Source organism: Passer montanus, unplaced genomic scaffold, assembly GCF_014805655.1.
Source record: "Passer montanus isolate IOZ18808 unplaced genomic scaffold, ASM1480565v1 scaffold6, whole genome shotgun sequence".
NCBI lineage: Eukaryota > Metazoa > Chordata > Aves > Passeriformes > Passeridae > Passer > Passer montanus.
In genome coordinates this window covers 4,785,019-4,810,511 of record NW_024371037.1, presented here as the reverse complement: position 1 = coordinate 4,810,511, position 25,493 = coordinate 4,785,019, and the positions used below count along the sequence as shown (strand labels likewise).

The window sequence follows — 25,493 nt, the reverse complement described above, 5'->3', positions numbered from 1 at the left end:
AAACACCAACAGAATGCACAGGGACTGAGGGTGTAACATTCTTTATTTCCTTGGCAAATCTGTAATTTTCAACTAGTCCTTGTAACAGAAGATCCAATATAACTATTGCACATATTAAAGAAAAAAAAAAAAAAAAGAAATCTTATATTATTGAAAATTACTCCAAATTTTTTTTTTAATTTATCTTGTGAAAACAAGCAAAATTTGTGTCTTGCACACCAGGAATAGAAACAGTATTAAAGTATTTGTCCATATGTTACCAGGCAGTTTGACCTGATGGGATTTTTTGTTCCATATGAAGATGGTCTATACATCTTAGCAAATTGTGTTTTGAGAAGTGAAAGGGAAGGAAAATTGCTCCTTTTGAGCAGTACGGGCTATCACAACATCTAATGAAGTGGATATTGGTTTCTCATTCTCCACAGCATGACCTCCCATGGTTTTCTGACCCACAGGTCCCATCTGCTAGCAGCAAACTGTCACAACTACAGGGATGGACATACAGTGATCACTACTCTCACTGCTTCTGCCAGTTTTGGATATCTGGCATAGCATACCAACAAAGCTGTTCCTCTCTGTCCAAACCTTTCCAGTATGTTGCTGTGCTCTTGGGAAATTTCTTTGAATCCTGCAGTCTTGTTTCAGGTGATTCATTCTCTGAATCATTGCTCATTTGTTTTAGGAAATAGTAGTAAAAGTTGTAACTGAGGAAGGGTTTACTTTTAGCTACAGTTCTTGCAGAAGTAGAAGCTTTGAAATCCAGACTGCTATTCCCTGCTTCTCATACATTCCCCAGTTTCTGTTTTGACTTCTTTTGAGCCCAAAACTGAAAGCTGAATTCTTTTCAACCTTTGGCACTTAATAAAAGCTAAAAAGTTGCTGAAAATGAGAGAGAAGAGAATTTTCATTCATCTTTCCCCAAATAACTATGCCGTTGAAGTGCATTCTTTGCCTATTATCTTTTTCATGTCACAATTTTTGAGTCTTTTTTATAAAAATTTTTTCCAGTTTGTCTTGCAATCTTTTGGAGTACCTCTGATTAAGGGAAAGTTTGCTGGGAGAACAGCCATTTTCTGCATCTCTTGCCATTGAAGCATATCAGTACCTGCCTCGCTTGGCAAAAGTGCTTGTCTCTTGACCAGAATTTCAAGTAAAAAAATTTTGTCTGGATGAGAGGACACAGCAGGGCTTAATTAAGTATATATGTGATTAATGAAGAAATACTCGGCAAAAAAACCACAGAAGCTAAAATGGTGAGATTATTCCTTCAGTGAAGATTTTCTTGTCTGTTGTTTTTTGGGAATAACACTTGTTTTAGTTCTCAGTTATTCCAGTTTCAGGCAAAATTTGGTATTATTTCACTTCAGGTGAAGCAAGTGTAAGAAATTAATTAGCATAAGGCTAAAGATATATCAAAGGCTAAAGTGATGGGGAATGGCTAGAAAGTGAAGGTTCCTGTCTTCAGTCACAGCAGATAATTTTACACTGAAGGAGAACACCTGCCAAGTCCATGTCAGCATGGTACTAGTGCTGGTTCTTAGGGTTGTTTATAATAATGTGAAGTCAATTTGAAGCTCACTTTGTGCTTGTAGGTTACAGATGCTCCTTTTTTCTGCATGCCTTTTGAAAAATTGGGTGTTATTTAAGGTTACTGGTCTAGCATGAGTAGGAAGATACAAAGTTATGGGTACTTATTTAAAATTGATCTCTGTGGGGCAGAGCTCCTGTAGTTGTGTGATTACCAACACAGTGTCGCTTTATGGCAGTTCCCCTGTATGAAGTGTTCTCCTGGGTGCCCTGTGTTTCCTGCACATAAATTCTAGAATTTCATATTTCTTGTAAGAAACAGTAGAGGGGACAAGAGGCTGGATGGAGACAAGACTTTGAGAGAGAAAAGAAAATTATGTGAGCAAGTGCTCTCTTGGTCTTCTTTTATCCTGGGTCTGCTAAGGGCTTTAAACTAAGTGCAAATTGAGAGTGGAGGGTGTATGGCAGTTCTCAGGACCAGGCATGACTTAGAGTAAACCACCCAGGCCTGTGTGTAAATACAGAGTGTGATTAAGCCATTGGAAATACATTTCCTGTGCAGAACATCATGAATTCTATGCTCCAGCCTATGCTTCTTACACCTTTCTCTTGTGTTTCTGCAACTTGTTCATTTAAAACGGAAGTTTTTCACAGCAGGAGACTGCTTCTTGATGCATTCCCAGAGCATCTAATTCAGTACAGCACCCGTGTTAATAGCAGCTCTGGCATTCTTGTCACACCAGCTGGTCATAGAAGGATTCTTCCAGCTGCTTCTTCCCAATTAAGTTAAAAATAGGTGAAAGGGGCCTGTGATTGTAGTTCATCTCACTTCATTCTATTTACTTTTTTAATTTTCTTAAGCCTGCTATTTGGTAAGTGAAGAAGAGTTTAATTCTGAATCTCTTCATAGTGTATTTAATTTTTGTTTACTATTTGCTTTGGAGAGATGAAGGAAAATGAAACTAATAAGTATAGAGAATTATGAACTTGCATAGAGATCTGAGCTAATCTGATGGGGGTTGGCATGAGACAGGAGTGGCAGGAAGTAAATAACAAAAACAAACAAATAAACAAACAAAGATAAGGCATTATTAATGGAGAGTGCATGCAGTTCTGAATAATTTAAGTTAAAAAAATTATACATAAACAAGGCAGAAAATAGTAGGGAGGAAGCGTTACCCATTTTTATACAGAGAATTAATTACTCCTCTAAGAGACTGGTTTAGACATGCAAAATGTACTTTTTATTAAGTTCTGGTTATGGCATGGACCAGCAAGAATCTTCTTTCTTCTGGTACAAAGACAGGAGTATTTCAAATGCAGCCTTTGTGTCCTGTGTGCCACCAATGGACAAAATGGGTTTTTTCAATCCACTGAAATACAGGAACATGGAGGAGAATTGAGTACTGAAATTAAGGTACAATGAATTATTTTCCATTCATTTAAGGCACATTTTGTAAGTAGAGCTATTTATGGGGGTTTCTTTGACTGAGAACAGAGATTATAATAATCTAAAAATAATTACCTTGTGAGAAAAGCAGGAACAAATTAATCTCAATTCTGCGTTTGATCCTTGTTCAATAGGTAATAGAGTGATAAAACTGGTGTGAAAAAACCCTGCAGTAGTGTGTCAAGCTGGCTTTTTATTTCATTGTAGATAACTGTAAGGGATAATATTTGAAACTAGATGACAAACATTATCACATATCATTTAGCAATGGAGAAGTAAGATGGGATCAAAGCTGGAAAATTGAAGTCCTTAGGAACAGTAAGAAAAGAGAAGAATTCAGAAGAACTCTGGGTTCCTTAGAGCAGGTCAGCTCTTGTTGTAAAGAGATCCAACACTTCATTACATTACAAAGCATGTGCTAAAGTCTGTGTGTCTGGAGAATAGGTTACAAGTCTCAGCCTTTTCTTGTTCACTGTCATAGGAACTCAATCTATCATTAGAAAGCCCAGCTTGTGCTGCCAGTGATGTACTCTCTTGTCTTTGGCATCATTTTATAGCTAGCTACTCAGCTTGGTACAATGATAGGAGCTTCAGCAAACAAGCTTGAAGTTAGTGTTTTATTTACCCTGGGTTACATTTAGTAGGTTTTGGGGATTTAGAGTTTAGTTCACTCTGATTTTAAGGCAGTTGTTCCCACCATTGTACATGCATTTTCTCCATAGAGGAGCAAAACATGCTCAAATACTGGAGGACAGGCATTTTCTTTATGCATTGCTGGCAATGCTGAGGTAGTTTGGGAAGCTCACAAATTATTTTTAAAACTTCAGCGGTGAATAATTGACACGGTATGATGCTGTTTGGACAAGCACTACCACATTTTGTCACTCCATGTTGTTTCAAATTGGCTGTTCTCATTGTGCTTTAGCACAATCATGTAATCAATCTAATTGGTTATATGATCATCATCTAGATATATGACCTTGTTAAATTCTTCCCCAACAGATTAAATTGCTAGGCAATTAACAGGACTTGAAGCTTTCCAGAATCTTCATACTGTCTACCCGTGCACAAGAATAAGTGAATTTAAGTAATGAAAAACCACATTTCTCAGTTTTGTGTAAATTTATTTTTCTATATGTTTCATGTTATTATTTTCTTCCCCTTTTTAGGTACTACATAGAAATGGCTTTATGGATCTGGACACTGACGATCTTGAGCTGTTTTTGCATCACCTTATCCAGAAATGAGGAACTGAAATTTTTTCAGAGTGCTACAGAGCTAAATCATCTAACAGTGGATAATGACACTGGGATAATCTATTTGGGAGTGGTAAATGCGCTGTATCAGCTTACAGAAAACCTGGAAGTAATTAGATCTGTAGAAACAGGTCCAAGAAAGGACAACAAAAAATGCACACCTCCCATTGATGAAAATCAATGTAAAGAGGCCGTACTGACTGACAATTATAACAAATTACTGTTGCTGAACAAAGTGGATAATACAACTGTGGTATGTGGAAGCCTTTTTAAGGGAATCTGTGCCATCAGAGATCTACAAAACATTAGTGATGAGAAGTACTACGTAGACAGTAGTGGAGAAAAGTCCTTTGTAGCAAGCAATGATGAGAATGTATCGACTGTGGGACTGATCACTTCCTTGAATAATGACCGAGTGCTGTTTGTTGGGAAAGGGAATGGACCAAATGACAATGGGATCATAATCAGCACTCGGCAGCTTTATGCCAGGGATGGGAAAGACATTTTTGAAATGTATACAGACTCAGCAGCTGTTAAGTCAGCTTATCACTCATCAAGCACACAACAATTTGTGGCAGTTTTTGAGGATAAAAATTATGTTTATTTTATTTTTAATCAACAAGAGAAACAACCTGTCAACAACCGCACACTGATTGCACGTCTGTGCAAGGACGATGCCCATTATTATTCCTACTTTGAAATGGACTTGGGTTGCAAAGATGATGATGGTGCCTATGACCACTGTCATTCTGCTTACGTCACTACCCCTGGAAAAGAACTGGCTGAGAGCATGGCTCAGCAGGGACAACCTGCAGATACTCCCTCAGATGACAAAGTTCTTCTTGCACTCTTCAGCAAAGTAAACAAAGATGACGGCTCTCTAAAATCTGCCATGTGTGTGTTTTCCTTGCGGCAGATCAATGAAAAGATGGAAAAGAACCGGAATGATTGCTACACTAAAAAGAATACCAGCTCATTTTACAAACTTTTTTCAGCAGAAAACCCGTGTGCATTACATGGACTGGTAATATGAATAATATAGTTATTAGTTTTAGAATCTGTGTTAGAGTTTGTGGAAAATATACATGTTTTAGGTGGCTTTGAGCTAAACTGTATTAAGATGACTGAAAACTCAATAGATGGATTCACTATAGAAATGGAATGTGGGGGGTTGTGGACCAGGCTAAGTAAGAAATGACAAAATTTTGAGTCTCTTAGGAAGGATTTGATGTTTTTTCAAAGATAAGTGTTGCTTTCCTAAATGCATTTCTTTTAAAGGGCTCCTTCTGGTATAGGAGTTATTGAGACAAATGCAGGGATTTTTTACATCCATGATCAGCTTTCAGGTGATCACTGCAGACAATTGTAGTTTCAATGGGTGTTTTTACAACGTGTTTAAATGGTATTAAGAATCTTTTAGATGGTATCTGTAATTCAGCTTTTTTTCTCACTTGTATTTGTATTGTTAGACAACTGAAATACCCAGATTTCCTGTATTCAGGTGGTGTTCATATTTTGGTGTGGCTCAAAATACTTGTATAGCATGACAGCCATCTTCTTATGGCCAGTCATTACTTTGACTATAAGGTTTTTGAAGAGTACTGTTACAACTGCTCAGTTACTGTTCTTCAATCTACGGCTGTATCTGAGAGGCAATTTTGAGCATTTCAGTTGGCTTTGTGATTGTTTTGCTCACATCACTCTATTCCCAAGCCCCACTTGTGCACACCACTCATTCATTACTGCAGCCAACCCTAAACTGGGTTGAGAAATTGAATCATCTTAAAAGTAACTGCTTTTAAGAAGATGTCTTAATTTCTCAGCCTAAGCAAGGTGCACACTTGCATAAGCAGCTATGTGAGCACAACTTAAGGAGTGGTGTGCTATAGTCCAGGGAGAGGAGTGAACAGCTGAAGAGATGGAGCATGGGAATACCTTTTTTTGGTATTGACCCATAATCCTTCACCTTGTGAGACTGAAGCCATCTCCCACACAGTAAGTCACTAGCGCTGATGAGTCAAAATTACACATTTTGCTTCGAACCACCAGTGTTACTTTTTGCAGTACCCTGCATCAAACACAGAAATCCTGAATGTGACGAGTGGCCATGGCTCCTGACAAAAATAAGGTGTAGATTTCAGATCAGAAACATGGTTTTGTTACCAAATATAGCAGGAAAGGCAAGGTGTGAATGAACTTTCTTCTGGTATCTCTTGCTGCCGCTCAAGATTAAAGCGTAGTGAAGAGGGAATGTTTTGAAGTTCATGAGACAGTTACCAGGGAGTTGCTTTTTTATGGATTGCAGCAAAGTACAGCAATTAAAAAAGCAGTCTTCAAGGCAAAGTTGGTTAAACCAGTCTCTATGACGTGTTCATTTTGATTAAACCAACTGGTTAATTTTTAAACTGCTGCTATGATGAAGCAGGAAAAAAAAAAAATTCTCTCCCTGTATCTCCTGGAAAGTGAAAGCATGAAAGCAGTTCTCAATTAGCAGGCTGCTGTCTGATTACTGCCTGTTGGCTGGGGGCAAATGCCCAGACAATCCATTTCTCTCCTCCTACTCTTCAGTGTCTGAGGGGTATTATATTGTCTAGTAATAGGGCTGCACTTCATTCCTAGCTAGGAATTAGTGATCTGAATGTTTAACATCAGTCTGTATTGCTATTCCTTATTAGAATGCAAGCAAAAATTTCCCCTGTGGCTCCGAACACTTGCCGTACCTTTTGGGAAGCAGGAATGGAGTTGTAGAGAAGGCAGCGCTGCAGAAAGAAGGGATGAATCTCACGGCCGTCACGGTGGCTGTGGAGAACGGGCACACCGTGGCCTTTCTGGGAACGTCGGATGGTAAAATCCTTAAGGTAACAAACTCAGTTAGAAGACTGGAAAGTGTATATGTAAAAGGTTTTGAACTAAAAGTCAGAATGGGATTTATAAGATATCATACTGGGACCAAATTCTCATGGAGCTTGGTTATTTTCATCTCAAAGGAAAGACGCATTATTTCTGATGTACCTCAGCTATGTGATACACAGATTGAATTAGCATTGCCCAAATGACACTTTTCCTGAAGGATTACATACCTACTGGGAGCTTTATATAAACAGCCTTAGGTAATCTAACAACTTTAGCCTTATCTCTATTCAAGCTCATACTGGTTTAAGAGCAACTTTTCATTTTATAGTCATTCTGGCCATTCAGTGAATAGAGGTGGCAGTACAAAGCCCAAGCTTAAGCTCTGATAAATTCTGGTTGTGTGGTGCTCAAGGCTTCACATGTTTGTGGTGTTAAAATATCAAAACTGCAACCAAACACCTTCTTTTGCTTGAAGGAGAGTGATGTCCATGTCCAACCTTAAACTTAGCACTGCCAAGTCCCACCAAACCACATGGAAAGTCATATGGGTGTGGTGCTTAGAGACATGATTTAGTGGTGGACATGGTGATGCTAGTTTAGTGGTTGGACTCTGTGATCTTGGTGGCCTTAGTGATTCTGTGAGTCTATGTCCCTAAGTGACACATCTCTATCTCTGTTAAATACCTTCAGGGATGATGACTTAACCAGTTGCCTGGGCAGTCTGTCCCAATGGTCAACAAACCTTCCTGGGAAGAAGTATTTCCTAATATCTAATTTGAACCTCCCCTGGCACAAATTGAGGCTTTTCACTTTCTCCCTCTTGCTTGCTAGTTGTGAGAAAAGACCACCTCACACCTCACTACAACCTCCTTTTTGGTAGTTGTAGAGAGTGTTAAGGTCTCCTGAGCCTCTGTTTCTCCAGACTGAACACCCTCAGCCACTCCTCATCAGACATGTACTCCAGACCCTTCACCAGCCTTGTTGCCCTTCTCTGAATACTCTCCAGCACCTCAACGTCTTTCTTGAAGATTTGCCTTAGTCCTCCTTTGTTCTTAATATATTTTTAGAAACATTTTTATTGTCTTTTACATCAGTAGACAGATAATTGTGGGGGAAAGCAACATTAACCACCTTTTTTTTTTCTTCCACAAAATAGGTCTTTCTGTCATCCACTGCAACTGAGTACAGCTCTCTTACCATTGAACCAAACAAACCTGTAAAGAAGGACCTGGTCCTTGATCAAACCCAGGAAAATCTGTATGTGATGACCACAGACAAGGTAACATGTCCTGCTTGCATTAAGGACCCAGTCCTCTTTCACTTTCTCTGCAACTTAACCTGAGATTTATACATTTTCCAGTTGTTCCTGGAAATTGTCCTGTTTGATGGGACTCCCCCTACTCTGTGTGTATATGTATGTGTTTCTCAAGTCTAAGCTGATGGACTTGTTGTGACTTGGAGAATCGTTGTGTCCGTGATGCTTAGTGACAGGGAATGGGAAGTGAGTTCCCCCTCTGGAACTGTCATACAGGCTCTGTGAGAGGGAAGTGGAGATGTTTGGCACCAGCATACCTCAGGGTCAGGCAGCCCTAGCACTCAGTGTGGGATGTGTGGGGTACCAGTGGATGCTGTACAGGGAATGGGAAGTGAGTTCCCCCTCTGGAGCTGTCATACAGGCTCTGTGAGAGGGATGAAGTGGAGATGTTTGGCACCAGCACACCTCAGGGTCAGGCAGCCCTAGCACTGAGTGTGGGATGTGTGGGGTACCAGTGGGTGCTGTGGCTGCCATCAGATCCTTTCAAGATCTCTCTGAGATCTTGCTCTCACTGACACGTCTGTAAAGCCACCAGTAGTTATTGTGAGTCTTAGTGTCAAAACTAAGAAGCAATGGAGAGAATTATTATATTTGGGAAACACTTTCATTCAAGCTTCTGCTAGAACTGAATACAGTAGGAAAAGTCGAAGTTCACTAGGAAAGGCATGGGCAATCTCTCCTAGGCCCCTTCTTTTTGCTGTAAGGGGAAGGCACAATCTAGGTCTGTAAAAAATAGGGGGGAAAAAAAGCAAGTAGGAAATGAGAGGGATGCCAGATTCTCCTCCACCCCCAGGGGTAATCCTCTTCTGACACTTTTCTTTGTGGAGGCTGGAGCTGCCAGCTTCAAACACTTTGTTCAGCAGCTTTCCAGGACAAGGTGGGTGACAGGCTGTGACCATCTGCAGCCCTGCCAGTGACATGAAATGCAACGTGGAAATGCTCCGCACCACTAATACTGGGAGAATGAGGGGGCTCTGAAAGGAGAGTATTTGGGAAGACAGTGCAAGAAAAATGTTTTCTGGCTTCTTTATAAAAGGATTAATATAAATTTCTGCTGCGGGAATGTTATAGCCTAGCTGAAGGTTTTTAAGCTAGAAAAAACATTGGAAAAAATGCCAGAAAAACAACTGATAAAGAATTTAATAATAAGCGTGAGAGAGAGGTTAGTTTTTGGGTTTTTTTTTTTGAGTCGTTGTTACTTCTCATTTGGCTTCTGTTTGGATTTGAACACAGCTCCAAGCTTCAACATTGTCCACAAAACTCTGGGTGGCCTGGCCCCCCGTTTGACAAGCTGGCACATTATGTAAAACGCTGAGGTCCACACCAGGCTACTGTGTGTGCTGCGGAGCAATGTAAGGGACAGCAGCAACACTGAAGGAAGACAAGCTTTCTGACAGTCAGCTTAAAATGGTAAAATTTAGAAAGATAGCAGACTACTTTTTTTTTTCAGAGAAAACCTGCAAAAAAAATCAATCACTACAAAACATTTAAATTTAGAATACAGCAAATTTCTGCTGAAGAAAGGATTTTACTTAAATCTTTTCTAAGTAGCTCTCCTAGACACTGCAGTTTCTGAATACTGTGAATAATAGTTTTCTTTTACAAAACCTGTTTAGCTTAAATATGAATAGCTAAAGTTAGGAGCTCTGTAATGGCATTGCGTTACTGTCATCTCCAGGAGTTAATTACAGTGAGCAGTCCCACCCCCTTTTAGAATCAGATAGACAGGAGGAGAATGGAGGCCTTCGGAGCTGGGAGAAACAAGGTGACATAAGCAAGGGAGGAAGAATAAAAGATGAAATATGTACTTCTGGGTTAGGCATGGCTGTGGGTTGTGGGAATAGACATATCAGAACCTTCATTTGTGTGTTTTAATTGTTAAAGGTAAACAATAAGGAACAACTGGCTGCACTGGCAGGCATGCATGCTACTGAGCTACCTGGCAGATGCAGCCTGCCCCAGCATTTAGAAATTAATTGCTTGGGCTCTGTGAGCACTTGAACAAAGTGCAAGTAGTGATGTGGTAGGTGATAGCTTCTTTAAAAAGAAATCAGAGAAACACAGGAAAAACAATACAGAGGTTAAGATCCATAGTGAGAATCAAGCTCTTGCTTTCCTGTTTCCCCTTTCTCCCCTTTTTTCTCCTGGCTTCTCTTGTGGTGCCAAGAGCAGTGGGGGATTTTGAGCAAATGCTTTCAGCAGTCAGTCCCTCTGCTCCTAAAGTTTGAACAGACAGCAGGAGAAACCCCTTGCAGCATCTTGTGGGACTTGGATAGGAGCTTAGCACCCCTGTGCTGCTCATGCTGGTTCATTCCAAGTGTTCATCACTGGTAGGATCCCAGATTCCTTAAGGTAGTTAATGTATTTGGAGGAAAGCAGTCACTGTGGCAGTCACTTACCATAATCAAGCTTGTTTGCTTGTTTTAGTTTTTAGCACTTTTTGATTTAGAGTGCCAACTCAAAAAGCTCTAAAATTAATTTATTAGCATTTTGTAATTGGCTGTTAAAGGAGCTGGTTTTTTGGGTTTGGTTTTGGTTTGGTGGGTTTTTTTGTCATTAAGGTCACACAAAACTTGCAGAGATGGCAATCTCTAGGGCTTGTTTATGCCTGCCAGAACTGTGAAACAAATATTTTGTCAAATAAAAAAAATCATTGACTGGATATTAATTTATTTATGGGTACCAGTTAGTGAATGAGTGCCAGTGATGCAGCTCCAGTTAGCTAAAAAGAAGAGAATGCTGAAAAGGTAAACCCTGTATTAATAAATGCAAGAAAATTGCACAATATTGACATTTTCCTTAACTGAGTCATTTTCTTTAACTCTTCAAATGTGAAGGAAAGGCCAAACTCAGACTGTCAAAGTAACTTCGTAATTGCCATGAGATGGGACTGGCATATTAAAATTAGACTATAAATCCTACATCTCAGAGTTTCTTTTTCTACACTTTTTGTGCTCTTTAAAAATAAAATGTAGTCATAAACTGGAAGATGTATGTCCTGTTTTCCTCTTGCATCATTGCAGCAGCATAGCTAAAAGGAATGGGTCTTCTTTCTGTGAGCCAAAGAAAACATTGTTTATTCTCCGCACCAAAGGAAATCAAAACTAGAAGCTGTATATTTACTGGGGGAATGAGACATGAGAACTGATGATGGTCTTTTTCCTGCTGCTTCCTGTCATAATTATTTCCATTTTATTTAGTGAATGTATTCCATGATGGAAGGTTATGCTTGGAGAAGTGCAGTAACCCAAAATGCCCTGGCTCTCTCACGCTTGCAGACTTTCTGAAATACCTTCTGGCTGGAAGTGCATTTCCAAACAATTTCACCTCCATGGTAGTGATAGGGAGAGGAGAATATTCTCTTTAAAGAATGATCTAGTCAGTACCAAGTTAGTCTTTTGAAAGTATCCACCCTGCAGTAGCTGTTTCTTGAATTCAGAGCATTGCTGATGCAGTTTCTGTCCTGAGGTGCAGATTTCCACAAGTAATATAACGGGAGGAACTGAAAAGCTCAATTTTTGTAAAGCTTGCTCATAATTCTTGATTATAACAATGTCCTACTTTGCTTTGAAGACAGATTAGATAATACTGGAATGGAGGAAAAAAAGCAGAAAAAAGTATGTGAATTTAGACTTTATTAAGGGGGAAAAGAACAGACTGGTTTTATATGTATTTTGTGAAAATCAGGCTGAGCTCTGAGTATAATGATACAGCTGCCACAGGCAATGACGCTGTACAGCTAAGTCCACCAATTTTTTCCACCTCCTTATGCCATCTTCAGTTGTTAGGTTTGCCTTGCTTTTGGTTTTCCAGGTGTACCGATTGCCTGTGCAGGACTGCCACAAGTACTCGGACTGCGAGAAGTGCGCGCAGGCCAGGGACCCGTACTGCGGCTGGTGCGTCAGGGAGGGCAGGTGAGTGAGTGTGCCAGCTCAGGTGAGAGAGTGTGCCAGCTCAGGTGAGTGAGTGTGCCAGCTCAGGTGAGTGTGCCAGCTCAGGTGAGTGTGCCACTGTGCCCAGAGCAGGCACTGCAGCTGCTGGGCTCCCGACCTGTGCTCTGCCTGACTGCTTGGCAAGGCATCCCAGCTCTTCCTACCCAGCCTGATGCTCCTGACAGTCATTTAATTTTATCTCGCAGACATTGGTATCAATAGTCTGTGCACACAAAAAAGTCCCCGTTGACTTTTTCAGATTTGATTAGTTTGGGAAAATATATACTTCTCTGCTGGTACTGACAATGATTATGCATCTTCTAACTGTATGTTTTATCACTATTTCAATTGTACAGTCACGTGGTCTCCCAGAAAATAAAAAAAAAAGCTCCTTATTTCAGATTCAGAAATAATAGCATGTATTTTAAGTACATCAGTAAAGTGTAAAAAAGAACATAAAAGAAAAAAAGTGCTCATGTCTAAAACAGAGTGTATAGCTCAAATGCTGGTTTTACATAATCATCTATCAAGACGTGTAGCTACAGGGAACCCTCACCTGCCTGTAGGAGAGCAGAAAGTGACATTTTGCTGACTATCTGCAGAGGTTCACTGAATGAATATTCAAGCACATGTAAACTAGGACAGCACTGAACAGCCCTGGAATGTCTCTTCTTTACACTCTGCATTGATTAGAGTGCCGAGAGGGAAGAACAGTCCTGCAGTTCTCTTTTTGACTACTAAGTTAATTAACCCCTTGGCATGAGTGGTTGGGAATTCGTGATTCTAACTTCTTGCTGTTGGAACAAAGGGGTTGTTTAATTATAATATGCAGATGAATTTCAGGCTTCTAGTTTCCTGCCTGAAAATGTGAACTATCACATTATGTTACCTATCAGTCTGATGTAGCATAATATAGAGCACTGCAGAGAAACTTATGTGGTGTGTGCAGGTTTGTGTAATATACTGTAACTCCTCCAGCCTGGGGTTTCAGTTGCTGTGGATGAAACCTGAGAATTTGGAATGTAACCTCAAACTCCTCCTGGGCTGCTGGGAGTTGAAAGCTTTGGCATATATCATAAAAAAGGCAATTTTCCTTAGATTTCCCTTCAGGTTTCTGATATGACCACTGACCTCAATATCACAAAATATTAATGGTTTCTGAGAACAGGCAAACATGAATTTTCACATTTGCTAATATTATTTCCAAAGGGGAGAAAAAAAGTGCTTCATTTCTATGTTTCAGTTCTGTCTCATGATTACACACAGCACTCAGTAGAGTGTTTAGGGATATGTTATATGAATGTTTACTCTGTATGTAAATGATTTGTTTAAAGGAGGTTTGACAGTGCTGTGCAACAGCTGCACTGCATTAAAGCCCCTGATGAGTTAATAGTCAACTTTCTGCTGCAGCAGACAGAGATCCTACAGCATTTTCTTTTAAACTTTCACAGAATGGAAAGAATACACATGAGACTATCTCCACCTCAACAAGTTTTTGTAGCCACATGCAGCTTCTGTATTGCAGCATTTCTTCCTGTACTTGAGCTGGGAAAATCTTCCGGTGTTTTTGGTGAGGCTGCACAACTGCTCTGGTGTTCCATAATTGTAACACTGCCTTGGCAGAAAGAGGTTTTAAATAGTGGCAGTTGTTAATGAAAACATTCCCTGCAAAATAACAGTTTTAGCACTGGGGTTACACAGAAGTCATCCACAAGCTTGTATCCCCCAGCAGTATTTCTCTGTTGCATCTTGCTCTCTTGAGTTCTATGTCTTATCAGTGGCAACACATAGGTGTCTGCCATTTGACCTGCAGGAAAAAACAGTCTGTGCCCTCTCATTCAGGATGTTGTTACATATTGCAATGAAGATTATCAGCTTGATTTCAGATGTCTCCACTGCCCCATGGTTCCTATGCTGTCACTGCCTGGATTTGGGTTGTCTGATTCAAGGTGCTGTCCAAAATAGTATAGGCACGTGCTCTTGACATGTCAAACCATTAATTGTAATTGCACCACTTAGTCTGTTAAAAATTCTCTAATAGCAACCCCACTAGTCAATATTAAAGCAAATTTGTAGTCATCTTGTGTTGTAATTTCAGTCTCTAATCATGAAATTGTTGCATAATTCAGAGAAAGCAGAGTCAGCTATAATACTGCTTTGGGTTTTGTTCCTTTTTTTTTCAGATGCACAAAGAAGGCAGACTGTGGTACAGCTGATATGGAGAACCACTGGCTGTGGAGTCCAAGTGGCACATGTGTGACTATCATTAGTGCAGACCCTCTAAATATGAGTCGCAGAGCTCCTGCTAAGGTATAACAGGAAGATGATTTCCATAAATATTCTTTAAGCGCATTGATGTGACTACCAGAAAAATGAATATCTGATTTCTTTATGCACAGGGGAGACAAGGAATAGGTTTTGTTATCTCAGTCTCTGTCATTTCTCACAGTGCTCTTTCTTGCCTGCTGTTCTTGCAGGTTGAGTTCACGGTTTTGACCTCTGTAAACCAAAGTGATGCACTGGTATGGATGATAAAGCACTTACACTTACCTGAATATTATGAAAGTGTTGCACAGTGTTGTATAACCCATAAAAAGTAATTGGTAGGGGAGATTTCATGCTGCCCTTTCAGCTTACTTGAGCATGAACTTAAGTAAGCAGTGAAGCCATAAGCTGTTGCTTTAAAATCAGCAGTGAATTTGCCTACACAGCAGATACATGGGGAAGGTAAATTCAGCATGCAAAATGACTCTGTGACAACAAAACTGCAAAACTGAGTTTTTGGAGTGTTGTTAGGGTGTCTTATCTTGCTCTAATTCCAAATGGGGCATGCCAATGCAGACTGAGTGCTTCCTGGGGGTGTTCAGCAAGTAAAATCAATAAAATGGCTTTTAATTCCTCTTAATCAGAAATAAAGAAACTTTCTTTCAAGTCACTTCAATTCCATTTCTCATTTATGTAAACAGTATTGTGTTAAGGCCATTTCTGTGCTGAATAAAAATATTAGTAGAGTATAACTGCTTTCAGTGAGAAAGGGATAATTGTCTTTTCTACTGGCAATACAAAATGGAAAAAGTTAAACTGTATAATTAACACACTTGAAACATTAAGTCAGGAACAAGATCCCAAATTTCAGCTGAATTGTTTTCTTTTTTCTTTTTAAGTTTTTGCATCTTATTTAGTAATTTTTAGTTTCTCAAATGCTTTCTTTCTTTGAGGAAGATAAGATATCATAACCACTCATAAATCCTTTCTCAGTATCAGATTTCTTGCATTTGCATGGAGTCTTGAGGAAGCCACTTTTCTGTTCATCCGTTTCAAACTCCACGATTTCCAGCCTATCTAGCTCTGTTTTCATTATTCACTAACACCTAAGGTTAATTAATTAATTTTGTCAGGGTTTAAGTGTTATCCGGGGTTAAGTGTTGCTAAAGTGGATGCTGAGGACAAGAATAAAAGGTTTGGGGTGTGTCTGTACAGAAAATTTTGTTCTGGTCTGATGCATTGACAGGACAAGAGGTTTTTGTATCAGCCTGATTCAATAAAGACCCAGCCTGGAAAGACTGGTAGGGGTTTAATGAAAAAAGATTAACAGATGGGAAGAAGTAAAAATTGAAAAAGAAAGCCATGATCTGTGATGCTAGCTAAAATATCACCTTTGAAATTGAAATTTTCCAAGTCTTACTGGGTCTTAGCTCATTTCTTCCAAATATTTTACCATTTTAAAATTTTATTTCCAGGTGGAACTGACTGTAAGTCCACTGCCAACTTTGACTGAGAATGACAAGGTTTGCTGTACCTTTGGTGAAACAGTGCATTCTGCTGAGTTGAAAGAAGGGGTTATTATCTGTGATCCCCCTGATATAATTCCTCCAACACCAAAACATCAAGGTAAAGAAATACTGCTACCCTAAATGGATAATAAAAGAACATAGACTGCTGTTTCCATTGCTATGCTCTTATATGAGGTGCCTACAAAATGGGTGTTTTTCCTCTTCCAGCCCTTTTCCCCAAATAGTCTGTTGTTGAACTGTCACTTTGCTCAAACTTTTTCTGTTGATATATTTACAAGCTGTAGCATTCCCAGTGTTTCTGCTGGGAACCTGAAAGAGTAGCTTGGTAGAGACATAGACATGGAGTCAGAGGGGCTATTCTTTGTCCCAAACAAACAAAACCCAGTTACCCTAATCTAAGCCTAAGCACTCTGACTTGTGGGGACAGAATAGATTTATACCTGCTTCAGCTATGAAGGGATTCATGCCTGACTTCTTAGTTTTGCTCCAGTCAACAATACTTCAGTGGCTTTTTTTCTAGTTAATGTTAAAAGGCTATCCTTTCTAGCATACAGCCTTTGCCTCTTCTTCTGTGTGTCCTCCAACTTCTGCAGCAGTAAGCCTGATGGAAATATACTTCATCATATAATTAAAGACTGCACCATTGTTCTGAAGCACTGATTATAGGCCTGAGGTCTGTTGCCAGCCATAATTCTGTGCAGTTTCCTAGACAGTGCTTTGTTCATGCCATAGTTCATACATCTTGATGCATAAACACATGGAATGAAACTCATTACACAACACTGTTTATTATGTATCAAGTTTAAAAATCTGAAGAGAAATTACAAGCAAAAAACATGTGCTCTTACAGCTTGCAGACATACCCCTGAGGATAAGTCTTTTATATGTATTATAACAGTCATGAACTGTCAAAGTGGTACTTGGAAGCACTTTTTAAGATAAGTTTCAATTCTCTTAAGGCTGAAACAGGTAAAATTCTAATTTTAGTGCAGGGAGAGTAATTACATTAAAATCTCATTATTGAATTTTACACTAGCTGGCGTATGTCATAGTATCAGATTCTGCTAAGTGTTAAAGCAGCACTCTGTTATTTAAGGCCAATTCACATTCCCTTAATATTTTGTAAAGCGGGACATAAAGCAGTGGGGTTGATAAATGTGATATCTTGATATAATCCAGCATTAAATGTAAGACTAGAAGCCTGTCAGAGAAGGCATTAGAGTAAACAAGTAATCTAGAAATAATATGGCTCTCTGAGTTGGTTGCACATCTGAAAGAATGTTCAAAAGTAATATTAGGGTGCTCAGAAAATCATCAGACACCAGGAGAAGGCAGGCAGCTGCAAGCATTCACAGAACCACAGAATCACAGCATAAGAGACCTGGGAAGGTTACCTAGTATAACCCCTCTGCTAAAGCAGGTTTGCCTAAAGCAGATTGCACAGCATCTCATCCAGGTGGGTTTTGAATGTCTCCAGAGGAGGAGACTTCACAACCTCTCTGGGCAGCCTTTTCCAGTGCTCTGTCACCCTCAAAATAAAGGTGTTTGTCTTCCTATTCAGATGGACCCTCCTGTGTCTCACTTTGTTGTTCCGTGTGAACAGTCTGGCCCCATCCTTTTGACACCTGCCCTTAAGATATTTGTATGCATGGTATTTGTATATACTCCAGGCAGTCCTGAGACATCCAGTTACTGTTAAGAAGCCCTATTGGTGCTGGAAAAGTCTGGCTTGCGGTTGGTTGGTTCCAAAAGGAATTTCTAGGAAGGATGCCTTTTCTCAGTCGTGTTGTTAGGAAATCCCCTGCCATTGCTGTGAGTCTGAAATATTCAAGGGGACCCAGTGCAGGCAGAGGTAACTTCCAGCCAAGCAGCTGATGGTCTTCCAAGAACCTGTTCAAGGAAAGCAGAGTTTGAAATTGCTCAATAGCTTGTGAAATAGCTTGTCATAAGGGCTTAATGATTTCTGCAAAAGGTATTTCAAACAGTTTCACTCTTTAGTAATAATCCAGACAAGAAGTACATTTGTGGAGAAATCATGTATGGCAAACTGAAGCTCACAAGTGCGTGTGGTAACTGTTGCAGGTGCTGTTGGGCATTAACCACAAAGATCACTTGCTTGAATTCACATAACATTTTTAATTCACAAATGAAAGTAATTTTACATGCAGACATATTCATATTTAAGAAAATGTTTTATTTAAAATTACTGTTCTTGTGCCAGTTTTCATCTGTGTTCAATTATGTCTTTAATCAGTTTTCCTTGTTCTTCTAGACTCTTTAGAAATGTAGCATGATGATAGCACCACTGAAAAATACTTCCATAAAACAGAGCCATTCTTTAATTTTGCTTCTTCCCTTTTTTCTCTCTCTGCTTTTCTTCTGAGAATCGTGTGCTGAAAAATTTTGTAAAGCTTAAAAGGACAAAACAGAACTTACAGGCTTTAAGTCATGAGATCCAGAGTGTTAACAATATAGTTAAATATTTGCTTATGTCCTGTAAAATAATAAAACTGTTATCATTGTATCATTCAGCTCAAGAGCTGAAGAATTCAACAACCACTTGGATTTTTTTTTTTCTTTTGTGATAGATCATGTTTCAGTTCCACTTCAGTTAACCTTTGAAAAGAACAAGATTTTTTTTGCATCACATACTTACCCTTTTTATGACTGTGAAGAAGCAATGAATCTTATTGAAAATCAGCCGTAAGTATTTCAGCTTCTTAAATGTTTAGATTCTGTAGCTTGGTGTGTTAGGTAACTGGCACCTGAATTACTCAATCATTTCATAATTAAGCCTTTGGCACTCAAAATTTGCCAGTGTCCAAATCCTTTTTCTTACATTTTAATGGAGTTTAAAAATGGTTGAAGGGCACCTGGTGAGCCAGCAACATTAAGCATGGAATAGAAATACTCATGGCACATATAATTAAGGTCAGTTCATTGTGTTGCCATTTCTGTAGCTGCTAATGTGTCTGCAGGTGAGCAACATGGACATCTGTGTGTCTGCTTGTTCCCTGTAACAAGAGTATTTTGGTGCTTTGGGTTGCAGTGCCTTCAAATAGGGCAGGTGCAGCCAGCCCAAACCCTTTGTTCATCCCTATGTATGAAGGTTGATCAAAATCACTTCCAGGCCTCTCAGGCTTGATCTCAAAGCTTTTGCAAATGCTATGGTTTTCTGATCCCTGCTCAAATATTTATTTAAGGGATAAAAATAGCTTTTTGGGATACTTGAACTGTTCTTGTGAAATTTTGAGCTTAATATAGTAAGGACATTCTAACAGACTGATCTGCCCTCTATGAATATATATGGAATTTCGTTTACTTTTCTTGTCAGTGGGGGAAAAATCCTGACAATTTGTCATGACTACCATGTTATATTTGTAGATGCTATTCCTGTGCAAGCAATAGATGGAATTGCCAGTGGGACTGGAAGAGACATATCTGTGAAGAGTCCTCTTCAGTACAAGATGTGATTAAACAAAATATGGTAATGTTTAAAAATAACATTATTAGTTTTTTATTAGAACACTTCAATATTTTGTTTGCTGGATCTCTCATCTCAATTGGTTGAATTAGAGATTTGAAAATGATTCTAAAGTTCACTCCAGAAGTGTGAGATGGTTTTTTTTTAGTGTCAGTGCGGGGGTGGGAATTTAAGGGTGTGATTGAGGCGGGGCAGTGAGACTGAATAACTCCTGAAAGGATATTTCTGTTCCTTTTACTATGTTGCTTCAATGGGAGGAACGAGACTTCAAGGCAGGGAGAGATAATCACCCACAGCTTTGACATACACTGCAGTCATTTTTAGCATGTCTAATTTGAAAGGGTGTAATCAAATCTGTCACTGTATTTTAAGCATGAAGTTCTTCAGAACAATCATTCTATTGTCCAAAGGCCATTGGAGCTTGTTGTGATAAGATTTTTATTTGTAATAACATATAAAATGTATCTCTCTCCAGGAAGGAGAATGCCCACAGTTTCTGAACCCTGACCCTTCAATAATACCTATGGAGTACCAGACAACTGTGTTTTTTGAGGGAAAACATCTAGATTATTACCAGGTAAGCAGATTAATTCAATGCTAGCTGTCATTTGAATGCCTCTTAAACTGCATCCACACCCCTAAACTAAAGCATTGGTTCATGTGCCTTGGAGATCCTGCTGGTAATTTAAAGAAAGACAAGGGCTGCATATTCAAGTTTGATATACTTTTGGTTACTGTGGTAGAGTCATCACCAAGAGAGAATCAGAGCTCGAGAAAATACCCTAACTATTAAAATGAGGGGGCATTTTAAAGAATGTAAAAATGTAAAATATTAAACACTGGACAATTATTTTTTCATGTAATGAAATGAGAGGAGATGTAGGAATTGTGGATGTTTTACATCTTTTTCTAATTAAATACTTGGTGGGTTTTGTTGCTATTGTTCTAGAATGACATCACTCTGTGTGCTTAATTCAGTTTTCACCTTCCAAACACAAAAATGCACTCAGACACTAAATATTTCTCACTTTGGATAACATAATCTTTTGCTTGTGTGTGTGTGTGTGTGACCATCAAACCAGAAGATCAGGTATTTTCTCACCCATAGCAAAGGCCTCTCTTTCTTAATACTTGCTTCCAGAAAATAAATTACAAAGTCTCTAAGTCAAATAGACCCCAGGGTTTTAATTCCGTTATAGTGTAGACGATGCAGAAAATGTTATTTTTAGTTGTATAAAAATGAAGCTTAAAGACCATTTTTAGGTGAAAGCTCAAGTATTGTTATCAGTTTCTATTCTTTGTTTCTGTGTTGTCTTTGCGTAAATGGGAATTGATGATAGATGCACTGAGGAGTGCATCGATTTCTTTTACTACTGGCCATCTATCAAGGGAACGAAAGCTCTTCTTTCTGAGGGATTTTTTTTCCATTTTCAAATTGGAATGCTGTATAGCTTCTAAATTCCTTCTATCACCTTTGCTGTTCCTGCCAAGGGATGGGAAAGGGTCAACAGGCCTGAAGAGTAGCAATGTGAGAAGGGTATTCAGAGAAGTGCAAATAGCAACCTGTAAGCACCATATAAAGACCATGATGTGTGTCACTACTATAAACATATATGAAAACTGTGCTATAGAAATGTGTTCAAAAATAAGCATTTTTGTTTGAAGACCTTAAAATATATGCAGACAGTGAAATGCAAATTTGGTGAATTTGGTCTGTTCTCCAAGATGCCAGAACTGGTCCCTGGAAGGATGTCTGGCTGTGTGCAACGTGTGGCATACAACACTTCTCCTACACCCACAGCTAATTGAAAAGTATTCTAGAGATTGTACTTTTCCTTAACATTGGGAAGAGCTGTTTTTCTGCCCAAGAGGAAAATAATTTCCTGCTCCCTTTTTATAATTGGAAGAGCACTTTCTCTCTCTAGAGAAGTTCAGGGCAGATGCATAATCTAGATGTGCTGAATTTGACTTCTAGTGAACCCTTGTCCTCCAAGGAGAAACAGCAGCAGGAATGCAAAAACTACTTTATCTAGTTTATTATTCTATGAATAAGCGCTTTAATCTTTCTGAACTACTAGTAACAAAAAGAGAATGGAGAAAAGGCTGCTGGGTTTTTTTAATTCTGTGAGATAGCAATTGCATTTAACAAGTGCAAAGACACATCCTGTGGATTGAATGCTTTGTCATAGGTAGCAATGTTTAACAGTTTGCCTACAGAATGTGTTTATTTAACTTGGAACTAGGAAGGCTTATGAGGAGTTCAAGTCTCTGTAGGAAGTCAAGGTGAATGCATAGTCCCAAAACTGGAAAGATGCTGGAGAGCAGTGAGTGTCAAATGATGTCAGGGTAATTTTTCTTGGGTGGGAACAATGTGAAAATGTCATCTCTGTCATGGGGTCAGCTCCACATATCCTGGTACAGAGGTGCATTTTTAAGTCAAAACAAGAGTGCCTTTAGTGACAGGACTTCAACAAACACACACAGTGACTACAGCTGTATACACAGCCCTTTAATATATGTGATAATAGACAAATAAGGCATGAAATAGTTGCAATCATACAGGCACTCATGCCTGTGGGATCATGCTATCTGAAGCAGTAACTTTGATGACTGAAAGTTCATTTGAATGAAAGGCATAACTTACACTCAGTCTTTGGTAAACATTTCATGGAAAACAGGATGGCTCAGGAGAAGCCATGGATGGATATTTTGTAGGGATTGGCCCACAGCCTAAATGCTAAATAGCATTTGGCTTCTCATGTGGAACAATTTTGCCACAGGATATGCTGGGCATTACAGCATCTTTGAAGCTAGCAGTCATGCAGCTATGAGCACATTTAAGGTCTTTATTGGTTAGGACGTTAGTGTATTCATTTTCCTCGCCTAAATTCTTGATTAGAAAAAGCAAAAAATTAATGTTGTATTGTCGCTTTGTTGTCACTGGTTCTATTATCTTGGTTTAATCTGTGCTTTACTTAAAGGGGTGTTGCACACCCAGCTTTGCTATAGGTGACTACACGCACTATCCAGCACTGTGCATATAAGCATCTCCATCTCTAGGAGGAGAAGAACATTAAAAGGCTTATTTAGTGAGTAGGAGAGGTAAATGGCTTTAAAAACTGCTGGATTATATCAAGAATTATTTCTATACTGGAAATATAGAAACTGCTAAACTTCCACTGAGGGTGGAAGTACAGACTCACAGGTTTTGTATGCTCCTGTAAACTTATAAATGCTTAAAGTCTAAAGACTGAGTCTCCTTATGATAGCTTCCACTGGAGGGAAATAGCCTACAAGAGGAGGAGCTGTTGACTGCTCTTCTGCCCCTCCTTCCTCTGAAAGAGTTTCCGTAGGAAGGAGAGAGAAATCCAAGCTGTTGTCATTCTTGTGGGAATAGCGCCATCCAGGACAGGCAGAGGGAGGGAAGTTTAGCACTGATCAGTCATATTGCATGCAATTTCTGAGAGGCATTCTCCAGCTGAGTCCTTGAAAGATTGGCACAGTAGGAGAGACAGATGTACCGGCATCAAGATAACCTTATTAGCCCGCCAAAGCTTTTTGTTAAAAGTAATTTCCCATTTGGATTTGTCATTGTCATGTGTGTCTGATGTGTAACCTGCTTCCTAGTGTTTGCTACACATCTCTTGCCCCAAAACTACTGACTGTGAGCTCTGCTGCCTTCTGCTCAAGAGCCTGGTAAGCAGCTCCTGATTTCAATGCACTCCAGGTATCAGCTGTCACACACACCAAAGCTCTCCTCCTCTCCCAGGGCCTGCTGTTAAGCATGTGGGAAAGCCTTACACAAGAGCAGCAGAATTTGAACACTTTTGAAAAACACGTTATATTAAAATATGGGAGGCAAGAAAAACAAGGGAACATTCCTATTAAAAAATATTTGTAAAGAGATGGTTTAAAATTTGGACTACGTAGATGTTTCCTGTAAGGCAGAATGGGCTGTAAATTTTCAGACAAGGCTTTTCAGAGATTCAGTCAGTAGGTAAATTTCTATATCTAGCTTCGTAGAAGGAAGAAGTAAAATACTTGTTTTCCTCTATAAAATAACCACCCAGAGCCTCAAGTATGTTTTAACCTTTATCAGGTTAAAACACACTGTCCTCCTCAGCCCCAAACCTTGGTGGGCTCATGTCCACTGCCCAACCTGTCACAGTGAAGGTGCAGGAGGAAAGCTTTCCACTGCATTAATTAGATAAACCTAGTGACCCCGAAGGTACCTGTGTTTCCAACATGGAAGAAGTAGCTACAAAAAAAAAAAGGATAAGAAGCTCATACACAAGACTTAGATGATAGCAGGAGAAAATGTACTTAACCTTTGGAGCAGGAAAGAGGAATCAAGTAACCATTATGTTCTGGCCATGTGCACTCCAGACTCAGATGGCTCTGATCAATAGCAGGCACGAGTTCTTTACATTCACAGTGAAGTTCTCAAGTTCAGCAAGGTGACTCAGAAGGTCCTGCACTTGGGTCAATGCAGAGTGGGGGTCGAATGGATTGAGAGTAGCCTTGTGGAGAAGGACTTGAGAATGAAACATTAGATGTGAGCTGGCAATGTGCACTTGTAGCCTGAAAAACCTATAGTGTCTTGGGTTGCATCAAAAGAAGTGTGACCAGCAGGTCAAGGGAGCTGATCTATCTTCCTCCATTCCACTCTCCTGAAACTTCAGCTGGAGTACAGCATCCAGCTCTGGGGTTCCCAGTACAAGAAAGATGTGGACCTGTTGGAATGGAGTGGAATGGAGAGAAGAGACATGGAAATGATCAGAGAGAAGGTGAGAGCTGGAGCTCCTCTTCTATGAAGAAAACCTGACAGAGTTGAGGTGGTTCAGCCTGGAGGAGGCTCCTGAGAGACATTTTTGTGGACTTTCAATATATAAAGAGGGCTTATAAGAAAGATGGAGAGAGACATATTACCAGGTCCTGTAGGGTCAGAGAAAAGGGCAACATTTTTTTAAAGTGAGAGAGGGTAATTTAAGAGAGATTAAGGAAGAAATCTTTTGTAATGAGGATGGTGAGAGACTGGAACAGGTTGCCCAAGAAACTTCTGTGTACCCCATCCCTAGAAGTGTTCAAAGCCAGGTTGTATGGAGCTTCGAACAACCTGGTCTAGGGAAAGATGTCCCTGCCTATGTCAGGACTGTTGGACTAGATGGTCTTTGAAGGTCCTTTTCAACCCAAACCATTTTGTGATTCTGTAAAGGTGAAGGTTGTCTTGTCCCTAAGTGAGTTGTGATTTCGTAAGTCTTTACCAGCATTGGTGTTGGTAGTGTTGAAAATATCCTTGCTACTCACTTCTTTCTAATATTCTTCTGGCAAAGCTGTTTGCATGTCTGTCCTATGGGCAGGAGAATGACCCAGCTCAGAAACAATATCATGGGATCAGGTTTTTAGCCAGCCAAGTTCCTTGACTGAATCACACAGCAGGCAAGCTGAGAGTTTTGTCAGTGCAGTGAAAGTCAATGTGTGCTACAGACTTAAGACAGGAATCAATAGATTTAGGATCTAGGGAGAAGAGAGGGGAAGATGTCTAGGAGGTAGTAACACCCTTAAATTAGTGCTGCCATTGAAGCCTGTCCTGTGAAAATACACGGTAAGGCAGGAAAAAGGCAGCAAGAGCTGAGAGATAGTCATTCCAGTTTCCCATGCAACTCTTGCATGGGAAACTCTGCCCAGAATCCCTACAGAGAAAACCTTTAAGGGCAGAACTCACACAGCTCTGTTAATAACACATCTGATGTGTGAAGCCATCCAGTATTCACATCTCTCAGCTTTTTCTTATTGCTCCCTAAAACAGAGTGCTATATATGATCTTGCTTTCCTTGAACTTCTTGGTGTGCCTACCATGAATGAATGTTGGAGGAGTGCAG

General features: G+C 39.6%; 1 protein-coding gene across 7 annotated transcripts in view; it reads left to right on the top strand.

Moving 5' to 3' along the window:
- PLXNB2 (plexin B2) overlaps nucleotides 1–25,493 on the top strand; it is a 253,069-nt gene that overhangs the window by 169,202 nt on the left and 58,374 nt on the right. For all 7 annotated transcript variants that reach the window (XM_039726868.1, XM_039726862.1, XM_039726864.1 and 4 more), the window contains 9 exons: nucleotides 4,147–5,257; nucleotides 6,909–7,091; nucleotides 8,243–8,365; nucleotides 12,215–12,315; nucleotides 14,517–14,643; nucleotides 16,074–16,224; nucleotides 18,716–18,830; nucleotides 19,512–19,614; nucleotides 20,087–20,188. In XM_039726868.1, the coding sequence (XP_039582802.1) occupies nucleotides 4,160–5,257; nucleotides 6,909–7,091; nucleotides 8,243–8,365; nucleotides 12,215–12,315; nucleotides 14,517–14,643; nucleotides 16,074–16,224; nucleotides 18,716–18,830; nucleotides 19,512–19,614; nucleotides 20,087–20,188 (2,103 nt within the window). In that variant the 5' untranslated portion in view covers nucleotides 4,147–4,159. The remainder of the gene's footprint in view (nucleotides 1–4,146; nucleotides 5,258–6,908; nucleotides 7,092–8,242; nucleotides 8,366–12,214; nucleotides 12,316–14,516; nucleotides 14,644–16,073; nucleotides 16,225–18,715; nucleotides 18,831–19,511; nucleotides 19,615–20,086; nucleotides 20,189–25,493) is intronic.